At 30.4% G+C, this 11,230-nt stretch overlaps 1 protein-coding gene across 1 annotated transcript; it reads left to right on the forward strand.

Annotated features, from left to right (window-relative positions):
- Nucleotides 1-1,585: 1,585 nt before the first annotated feature.
- Nucleotides 1,586-8,756, forward strand: LOC113870069. The gene is made up of 12 exons (XM_027506668.1): nucleotides 1,586-1,672; nucleotides 2,109-4,304; nucleotides 4,455-4,572; nucleotides 4,692-4,774; nucleotides 5,903-6,147; nucleotides 6,298-6,384; nucleotides 6,510-6,609; nucleotides 7,602-7,809; nucleotides 7,908-8,031; nucleotides 8,417-8,459; nucleotides 8,569-8,654; nucleotides 8,744-8,756. Exons 1-12 carry the CDS (start codon nucleotides 1,586-1,588, stop codon nucleotides 8,754-8,756), a joined length of 3,390 nt encoding a protein of 1,129 aa, XP_027362469.1.
- Nucleotides 8,757-11,230: the final 2,474 nt, after the last annotated feature.

An 11,230-nucleotide genomic window follows, 5' to 3' on the forward strand; every position in this document is an offset into this window, starting at 1 on the left:
TTAAAATTGCTCAGCCGAAAGAGTAATTAAGACATTGGTACTGTTGGAAATTAAATAAATTGTTGTAGTATTGGGGATTGCTTGTTTTTGTAGTAGGGGAATTGGTCCCACGGAAAATTTTGTAGTATATTGTAGTCATGGTGATGATATTGTGTTTTACCTGGTGAATTGCATAACTATCATGGCGTCAACAAGATTTGCTATGATGCTCTGGTTTATGTTAAATATAGGTTCAAGATATGATCAAATCTAATCTCTGCTTTAAGCAGATAATGGTTTACAACATAACAGCTTGATGAGTTCTTATCTCCACAATTTTGGAGAATTTTAGTTTTTGTTTGAAAGTTGTTAATCTTTGTCTGTTACATATACAATTATCACTCTTAATTTCTCTTAATTTAAAATACTAATGAATGAGCATAATTTTAACTCTAATTAGGTGACATGTTCTGGTCTGCTAAACTTCTTTTCCGAGTTAATATCATTAGAAATGCCTAACTGAAATGGTCAAGAATTGTGTCTGAAGGATGATCTCAGTCATATGATTGGATGCATTACAATATTATTTTTTCTTTATGTTGCAATATTTTCAGTGAACCATTTGCTTGCTTAACACTTACTTTCATGAAGGAAAAAACTGTTTTACATATACATTACTGTTCCGACTTCAAATCCTTTATTTTTCTGTCTAATAATGTTAACATTTTAAAAAATTTCATCTATTTCTGTCATCGTTTCTAGATTACAAAACGAATTTATTTCTTAATGACTCTGTTTTTAATTTCATTATTAACCTTAACATTTTTATGGTAATTTTGTGCATTTTTCTGTTATCTGCTTCTTACCGGTGCGGAAAAGACAAGGGAGCCCATGAAATTGATTCTGTTTGCACTTGGAGTGATGTTCTTTTGTTATAGATGGGTTTATGTAAATCTAGATTATTTATAGAAATTTTGTTAAGCACACCAGGTCAAACAAGTTATTTGTGGATAAGTTTGGAGTTCGAATTGGTTCTTGGAATAATTAGGGGTCTACAGTTTTGACTGAATCTGAAAACTTGTTTTTGTTGGAGGTTTTGCTGCATTTTAATAGGTGTCATGCTGTCTTCACTGGCACACTTCTGGTTTACATATCATGTGGGAACATAAATTGGTTCTGGTGTTACTTTAATTATGATTTGTAGTGTGTTATTGTTTTGATGTAGTGTCCATTGGTAAATTAATTCTTTTGTGCATTGCTATATTTCGTTGTGCTTTATATCTAGAGGATTTGTTCATTTTAGCACAGGTGTGCAGCATGTTATAGTTTGTAGAATCTTCGGATTATATGATATATGGTTTCTGTCATGTTATTTATGCATTAGTTTAGAATGTAGGATTACTTGGGGCCAAAGACATGATCTTATTAGATACCTGTGACAATTTGGGTTTAATCTTTTGATTTGCTCATTATAGCAAATCTTTTTTTTTTAACCCATTTTATTCTCTTTTCTCTAACTTGTTTACAGGCAAACTTGAAAGAGGCAATTATCTCAATTTTGGACTTATTTTTCAAGAGAAATAGTAATCCTTGAACCTTCCCTCCAATGGTGATGGAGGGTATCGATAATTGTGGGAGTAAAAAGCGTAAACGAGGGTTTGCAAAAAAGCTTCAAGTCAATGAAAGTGTGGAGGTAATGTCAATTTTTTATTTTATTTTATTTTATCTTTTTTTATAATAACGATGTGATCTTCTTGTTATTTGAATTTCTGGGGTCTTTCAAAAAGGAGAAAAAAAAAAATATGGAGTACCCTATTGTTGCACCCTTGTTGTGTTTTCAATTTTTGTTTTCGTTGTTGTTAATTTTGACTTTTATTAATATCTTTGATTGGGTGTTCACGTTACTATGTTTTGAATATTTTTAGGTACATTGCCTATGTTATTGTTGTTTTCATTATTGAATTTGAGTTTTCGCAGTTTTATGGGATTATGGTGTGGTTTTTTTGTTTGCATACTTTCAATATTTTCTCTTACAATCACTTGCATTGGTAGTGAAGACAAATGAGTGATTTTTTTGTTCGTCTGAAATTGTCATCTATAGAATTGAAGAGGTTTTTGAAAATTTTCAGGTGAGGAGTGAAGAGGAGGGCTTGCTAGGATCATGGCACCCGGGGACAGTTATCTATTGTGGGAAGCTGAAACGCCATATCAAATATAAGAATATTTTGGAAAATAATGGGTTGAATTATCTTTTGGACGTGGTGAATGTTCCAAAAGCTTTGGACGGTGAAATTGAATCTTCGTATTGCTATAAGCGTGGCTTCATTAGGCCAATTCCTCCTTTTGTTGATTTTGGGACATTGGACCTTAAATTTGGGCTGTGTGTTGATGTGATCCATAAGGAAGCTTGGTGGGAAGGTGTCATATTTGATCATTGTGATGGAATGAAAACAAGGAGTGTGTTTTTCCCTGATTTGGGAGATGAAATGCAAATTGAAATTCATCAATTGCGGATTACTCAGGACTGGGATGAAGTTACAGGAGAGTGGGAGCAACGAGGGAACTGGGCGTTTCTTGAATTGGTTGAGGAGTGTGAGAGGGAATCTCTTGTTGCTGTTTCAGCTAAGCAAATTTGGTATGATGTACAAGGAAAAGAGGAATTTTCTATGATTGGAGACTGGACATATAATGTGAAGTACTTGTGGAAAAACTTGGTAATGGAGGTAGTAAATGATTACTTAACTCTTACAGTAAAATATGTTATCTCAATCTTAAACCTTCCAGGGAATTTAATAAATGAAACACGAGAGTTGAATTCAGATGAAGCTATGGCTAATGTTGACTTCAACATGACCTTGACTGATAAGGAAATTGATGTGCTGAAAGAACCTATTCCTCCAGTTGAAGTAGTTTCAGGTGCTAATTGTTTTGGAAGAAAAAGAAAACATAGATCCTCAACCCATTTAAGGTCCACATATTGGACACCTCTGATGTTTTCTGAAGTTGAATTATGTCCTGATGCTGTTAGGCAATATGCACTTGGCTCAAGTAAGAGAAGTAGGGAACTTTGGAAGGAAAGACTACAAAAGCATCTTGCATATCTTGGATGGGAAATTGAGTCATCAAATAAATTTAATATCAAACGTTACAGGTATAGATCGCCTGATGAACTAGGCCGAAAGGTTTACTTGTCACTTGTTGAAGTTTGTAAAAGTATGCTAGAGGACCCCAACAAAAACAACTCTTTGCAGTCCCAAAAGAGTAGAATGCATCTTACAGTTGACTCTCATCTATCAAATGTGATTCCAAATCCATCCCAAAAAAATCAGGATCTAAATATCCTTCCTCCCAGTGAAGTTGAACCAGAGTTTTGTCATCAAGCTGTTGTGGAATATTATTATGCACATCAATCCAACAACAATAAGGTTGATAAAAAAAAGTTGATACTGAAAGCAAAGAATCACCTGTTAGCAGAAGGATGGAATTTTGAATATCCACCTCCAACTAATAAGAGAAGAGGAATAAGATACATGTCTCCACAAAATAAGAGATTCACAACACTCCATGCAGCATGCAGATTTTGCATTGAAGAGGGTATTCCTGAATGGGCTATATCTGATATGCAGCCTTCAAATGTCTCTGGCACTAATGAAGAAAATGTTGATCAGGTTTGGAGTGGTGAATTATCACATAGAGTATCCCAATTTCTTCCAAAACACCCTGAGTTAGATGCTATGGATGGTGCTGCTTCAAATAGATTCACTTCAAATCGAAAGAGGAAATGCTTGAGGAATTCAAAATCTAATCTACGTAAGTGTCAAAGCAATGGATTGCCTCCAAGCATGCTAAGATCAAATAAGAGGGTTCAAAATGTGTCTGCTTGTCCATCACAACATAAACCTCTAAATGTTATGTCTTGGTTGATAGACAGCAACGTGGTCTTACCAAGGTCTAAGGTTTATTATAAGGCAAAAGGAAGGCAGCGTACGATTCATACAATGGCTGTAGGGAAAATAACTCACGATGGAATCAAGTGTAACTGTTGCATGAAAATATACAGTCTTGTTGGCTTTGAACATCATGCTAGTGGCATTATTACTTGCAGGCCCTCTTCCAGTATCTTTTTGGAAGATGGTAGATCGCTCTTGGATTGCCAAATGCAAATAATGCAAGATCATAAAACAAACCAAGCTAGTGAAAAACCATTCAGTGAGTTGTGTCAAGGAGACAACGATTACATTTGTTCTGTTTGCCACGACGGTGGTGAACTTATTTTATGTGATCAATGTCCATCTTCGTTCCATAAGATGTGCCTTGGTTTGAAGGTATTACCATTTTCCTTCTTAATCATGCTATATTTAGTGCTATTACTATATTGTTTTGACTCTATATTACTTCAATTCAGTACTTTCTTACCAATAATTGATCTTGAATCTGAGTAGTTTCCTTTGCCTTGTCTTATTGTTTCTGTATAGGATGTCCCTGATGGCATTTGGGTTTGTCCAACGTGTTGTTGTGGGATTTGTGGCCAAAACAAAATCCATGAAGATGAGGATGAACATTTCCGTACTTGTGCTCAGTGTGAACATAAATGTAAGCTATTATGTGTTTTTACTTTAATATTTCATCCATACCTTGATATCTTCTTAGTGTGTATTTGACTATTTGTCTACATATTTAAATTTGGTTTTATCTTTGTCAAACTTTTGTAGATCACTTTAGATGCCTTAAAAATGAAGCTGAAGATATATCAAGATATCGGAAAACCTGGTTCTGTGGTAAAGACTGTGAAAAGGTACAATAAATCTATCACCCTTTTTTTTTTCATATTTTAGGAAAAATATAGCCATAATTTTATTGAAAAATTGCTTGTTCCTATTTGTTTGCTTTCAAGCTCTCTCTCTCTCTTTAGATTTATTTTGCTCTTACTTTATTTGGAGGCATATTACACGTGCGATGAACTGATTTATAATATATTTAATATTTTTATTTTTGTATTATTAATAGTTCATATTGTATTATTAATAATATTAAATATTTGTTATTTATGTAAGTATATATTTTTGGAATAAAAATATTAAAATTTACTAACAAAGTTGTTTATTTATTACTTAAAATTGATTTAATATTATTTTAATGAACACAAATATAAATGTATAATAATAAGAGAAAAATTAAAAATTTAATGAGGTTAAAAAACAGTTTCACATAAATAAAAAGAGAAAAAAATAATAAATAATAAATAAGAAAAAAAATGTCATGACACGTCTAAGTGAAAGATCATTAATATTGTATATAGATTATTTTATATTAATAATTTTTGCCATTTTGTTAATAATATTAAATAATTTTTTTAATGTTAAGTATATATTTAAATTAACAAAATATTAAAAATTAATTAAAAATAAATATTAACTTATTTAATTAGTACCTAAATATTTATTTGACATCAATTTAATTATTACAATAACAACAACCAAGCCTTATCCTATTAAATATGATTAATTATATAAATCACACGACAAACTCGGTCAAAAATCAAATTACATATATATGAAATAAATAAATAATAAATTAAAAATAATTCAATAATTTAAAAAATATTATTTGAAATTTCTGGTGGAAGATTAAAAAAAAATAAAAGAAAAACAAAATATCATGTGACACTTTGAACGAAATAACTTCAATAATATATAAAATGTATACTTATTGTCAATACCTTTACGTATGTGTTTCTGGTCAACAGTTACGCATCGTGAGATTTTACACAATATTGTTTCATTCTGGTGAATTTTTTTGATTATGACTTGACAAGCAAACAAGATACAAATATAGTTTCAGAGAAGCATATTAGGCCGTGTCTTCATTGAGGGTCTTTTAGGACACTGGTTTTACCCTACATTATTGTGTCTATACTTTGCAGATATATGAAGGCCTTCACAAACTCCTAGGAGTTCCAGTTTCAGTGGGTGTGGACAATCTAACATGGACATTGGTGAAGTTCATCAACTCCGAGAGTTGTGATCTTGGTAGTACTGAAAGTCACTTAGCGGCAGAAAGTTTCAGCAAACTCAATCTTGCTCTATCTCTGATGCATGAATGTTTTGAGCCCCTAAAGGAACCTTTCTCTAGCAAAGATCTCATGGAAGATGTTATGTTCAGCAGTTGGTCAGAATTGTTATCCTTCAAGATATTGCCATAATGTATTATGGCAATATCTACTATATTTACTTTGTACATGATCATGGTATCTATTGTGCTGCATTATTGTTATATCTCTTGGTCTATACCTAATATCTTTACTTTGGAACTTTGTAGGTCAGAGCTTAACCGATTAAATTTCCAGGGTTTCTATACTGTACTACTTGAGAGAAATGAAGAACTAATTAGTGTGGCAATTATTAGGTGAGTATAGGATTTGTTACCATCAAGTACTAGGATTTGTTTGATTCTATGGTTGCATGTTCTAAGGATTTTTGTGCAGTTTTGTGTTTTGGTCATATTCATTTCCTTTCTCCTCAATTTTTTAGGGTCTATGGGAAGAAGGTAACAGAAGTACCCCTTGTTGGTACCCGATTACAGTATCGTCGACATGGAATGTGTAGCATTTTAATGAATGAGCTAGAAAAGGTAATGGTGTCCATAAAATGATATTGCGATTTCAGGACAAAGCAATGTGTTAGGTGGTATTAACTTTTCAGTTCATATTTTGTGTGAAAACTTCAATCTTCAAAGAAACTTTGGCTTTAAGCAATAATAATCAGTACTTCTTTATCATAATAATATATTATGTAACATGTTTATTGGCCTAGAAAACTTATATTCTTACTTTACATCTTTATCACTTCCAGTGATTACTATAATCAAATAAATTAATAGTTATATTATTTTGTTATCACAATCAGAGAAATCCCATGTTGATGAATGGTCCAAATTTTCGTTTTAGTTCCTAACTAAAGCTACATTTATGACATAATTGAACATTGATTATTTCATCAAACTTTACATGTCTGATAAGGAAATGGAATAGTTAATTTGTTTTCTATGGTTATTTGTTTCATTTTGTCATTTCTGGAAACTCATTTGGCTACTTTTAAAAAGTTTACCAACATGGCAAGCTGTATGTAGTAACGCATAATGATATTGGAGTCTATTCAGTTCTGATGTTGAATTTGTTTGTAAGTGATAAGGGTAAAAGGTGTAAATAATTACAAATTTACAATATCACTGTGATAGCAAACCATTAATAAAGCAAGTATATGTTAAAAGAATTAAAAGAGGGGTAGGGGGTTAGAACCCAACTAACTAAATTAGTTGGAGGCGGTTAGTAAGAGATTGTATATAAAAGGAATATGACAGGATAGAAGAGAGAAGGGGAAGAGATCATTGTATGGTTGGGGAGAGTCCAGGGTCTATCGAATACCCTGTGAACAATGTAACATCTTTGTTTCTTGGTCACCTTAATTAGGGGGTATTCTTGTGAATAAATAGAATCTGTGGTTTTGTTTTTCCATCTATATTGAACTAGTTCTAACACATTTTATTTTTTCTTAAGATAAGTCCTACAACTACACTTATTTTTTATGTTTTTCATTTTCTACCTTGTATTTTTCTTTCTGCAGAAGCTCATGCAGTTAGGTGTGGAGAGGCTTGTTTTGCCTGCTATTCCTAGCATGCTAGAAACATGGACTGGATCTTTTGGCTTTGCAAAGATGACAAGCTCTGAGAGATCTCAATTTCTGGACTATACTTTCTTAGATTTTCAGGGTACCATCATGTGCCAGAAGCTGTTGATGAAGATTCATTCTCCAGATTCTGTATGTTTAATAGGTTAGTAACTTTTTATGATTCTTGTTTTTGTAAAGGAGACAAGTAAATAAGTTTGTGTCACACAAAGTTTATTACAACTTCAATGTTTCCTTTTGCAGGTTCACAACAGAAATGTGAATCTGGAAGTTGCAGTGCTAACTACGATAAGTCTTGTCAAATATCTGAAGTATACCAAGAAGAGGAGATTAACAATGGAGGCATGCTGAACCAACAAATAGGAAGGTATGTCTATTATCTTTGTCCATTAAATCCTAACCATTTTCTTGAAAACAAATTATGATTGAACTATTTGGAGTTTAGGGGGTGTGTATGTGTTTCATAGTTGCAATTTCCTGCAAGTAGGTAGTAAAAAAGTTCTACATATCCAATTAGGTAGTGTTAGTAACTTAGTATGGTATGCTTTGTTGACCTTGTAAATTCTCCTCATGCCCAGTAGTCAAACTTGTGTACCAGTATGGTCCAAATATCCTATATATATTAATTCATAGTAGAATGTTATTGATATGCTATTTGTCAGTGAACCTATGTTGTTCAGAGATTTTGTTGGGAAGTGATGGCAATATTGTATCTAATGGGTGTGATATTTTTTCTGTGCTTGTGCTGGCAGCTGTGGTCATCATGGCTATGGTGCTATTGACCCCATCACCATGGTACTTGTCCTAATTGTTTTAATGTGTAACATTTTGTTCCGCTCTTATTGCCTTATTTCTTTTATTGCGTAGTTTCTTGTTTAAGACTGATATTTTTATTGGTTCTTAGGAGGAGCAACCAAGTCCTAGAGATCATCAACAGTGCCAGAATGGAACCAGCTCACAGTTTTCTCTTGAAAACCAAGCTGGTAACAGGTATAATGGCTTGTATAAATACTACAGCAGAAGGAAAGTGAGAAAAACATGTGAAGGGTTTAGAATGTCATTATGAACTTGCATTGCAGGGAACTAAATTAGTAAGGACATGGAAGGTGATTAATTCTCCATCAGTTTGTGTACAAAGGAAGCATAGCAGCATAAAGGGGTGACTTGTTTGGTGTTCATGCCGTGCATAATTTTACAACACGATTGCACATTTTGTTTTCATTTAGTTTGTAAATAGAAAAGTTAGATTTGAGTGAGGTCATTTGTACTGCGATGGAGGCACATATATAGTGAGTGTGTTTACTTGTGAATTTGATTGGTAAGTTGTGAAATGTTGTTTTTGAATGGTTTTGGAGAGATTAATATTTGATTGGACATGGGAGTGACACAAATTTTGCTCGCTTGCATTGTTCATATCTTTTAACTCATCTTATTTCTTAATGTAAAAAAAAAAAGGGGTCCCTATTCTGCTTAACTATGTTCTTTCTCTTGACGGCTGATCAAATATTTTATGACAAAATTATGGAAAATAATTAATAAATTTAACTTAATAAAAATGTAAATTGTAAAAAAATATTATTTTTTTAGGTTAAATTCAATTTTTAAATTAATATAATTTTTTATATTTTTTATTTATTTCTTTTTACTCATTTTCATCCATCCATATAAACATAATTTTTTTTTTTTTTTTCATTTCTATCTCTCTTCTTAAAGGAGACAATCACATGTTAGACATCATTTTCTAAGTGGAAAAAAGAGGATATCTTTTTCTAAGATGTACGTCTATCAATAATATTAGATTAAGTATATATTTGAACGAAATATATTTTATTTAAATGTGAATCATATTAACCCAATAATGAATAGTTTTTATATTGTAAATATGCATTTTAAAATTTTGTATCGTAAAACTAAACATGTACTGAGAGTATTTATTTTGAGTGTTCGAGCTTGAGTAAAAAGCTTTAATTTTTATGTATATGGATAGCTAGCTATCTTATTTTGCAAATATTGTACCTGACGAGGGATTTTCTAAACTTATAACGGCCTGGCATGATGCCTGCATTTTATTTATTTAAATATATTTTCCAAGACAGTCTAGATATATTGTTTAGGTTTTTTTAATATTAAAATAATATTAATTAAAAAATTATTAACTAAAATGATATTTTTTTTAAAAAATATTTTCTTATTTTAAACTTTTATTGTCACTTTAAATTTTATTAGAGTGCGAAATTTATTTCACATATAACACTTTAAAATGATGATGAATAATGCAGCAGAGATGAGGTGTCATGACTTAGAGGGAGAAAGGAAAAAATAAAGAATAATGATACTATGATTTAATATGTTAATATTCTGAAAATTTTCTTAGAATATGATAGAATAAGAAGATCTGATAGATTTTAATATTGTTTTTCTTAGAATCTCCTTGATGACGAGGATTTGGTAGATTTAATTTTTTACTATTTTGTGAAATTTCATAGAATTTTGTGGATAAAGAGAATATGACCGGTTTCAATTTTTTTCTTAAAATTTAATAGATTTAATTTGCTAATACTGCAATTTAATTTGATGATATTTAGTGATAGATTAAAACTATCGTAATTTTTAAAATATTTAATAAAGATAATAATTAGTCTCACTAAATATATGGGCAAATTTAATTACGAAAATAAATTTACTTAAGATTTAAAATCTCCATAAAATTGGTAAAATAATTTAAAACTGTGACAATTATTATTGTATACTATAGATATGAGATTAATTGACACATGTTAAATGTGTGATAAGTTTCATCTTCATAATAAAAATGAAATTTAAAATAATGACATAGTAAAAAATATAAACAAAGAAATAATTTTTTTAAAATATTACTTTATTAAATAGCTTTTTTAAATAATATTATTTTAATAAATAAGAAATCACTTTGGATTTGGTGAATGTAGCTTTTACATTTATTTAACACATCAATTTTACATTTAAATTTAATGCCCCATACCGCGCAGACAATTAAAGATTTGAAATCTTGTGAATGTAGCTTTACATTTATTCGACATACCAATTTTAAATTTAAATTTAATGTCCCATGCCGCATGGATAAAGGTTTGTAATATTTTCCAACATTGCATATATTTAACAAATCACAAAATGCAGAGTTCTGCGCAGTCCAAGGACTTTTTTATTTTTTTTTTATTTTTACAATTATATTTTAAAATAATTTTACAAATTTGTTTTTTTTTTAAAGTAAAATTTATGTTAACAAACAAAATTTATTTTTTTGCCTAACAAAACTGCTTAAAAGAAACATACTCTAAATAAATATTTATCATCCTGTGATACGATATCTTAATGGTACTTTTTATGAGGCATTTTTGAAAAATAGATTTAGAGTACTTTTTTAACCCTTTGGAGAGTGTATTTTATTAAAATATCTATTATCACTTTTTATTTAAGATTTTTTATTAGAATATAATTCTTATTAATTTAATTAATCAATAAAAAATATTTTATATAAAAGTTATTTTAAAAGATTGACAGTAAATATTTTATAATGATAATTAATT

This window comes from Abrus precatorius, unplaced genomic scaffold, assembly GCF_003935025.1.
Source record: "Abrus precatorius isolate BTA unplaced genomic scaffold, Abrus_2018 Scaffold6, whole genome shotgun sequence".
Taxonomy (NCBI): domain Eukaryota; kingdom Viridiplantae; phylum Streptophyta; class Magnoliopsida; order Fabales; family Fabaceae; genus Abrus; species Abrus precatorius.

What these genes read in the sequence shown, in the direction of transcription:
- LOC113870069 (XM_027506668.1), top strand. Translation starts at nt 1,586, where the DNA reads ATGGTGATGGAGGGTATCGATAATTGTGGGAGTAAAAAGCGTAAACGA. An exon ending in ATTAGTGTGGCAATTATTAG is followed by an intron (nt 6,385 to 6,509) that starts GTGAGTATAGGA and finishes TCAATTTTTTAG; the next exon opens with GGTCTATGGGAAGAAGGTAA. An exon ending in AGATTCTGTATGTTTAATAG is followed by an intron (nt 7,810 to 7,907) that starts GTTAGTAACTTT and finishes TTCCTTTTGCAG; the next exon opens with GTTCACAACAGAAATGTGAA.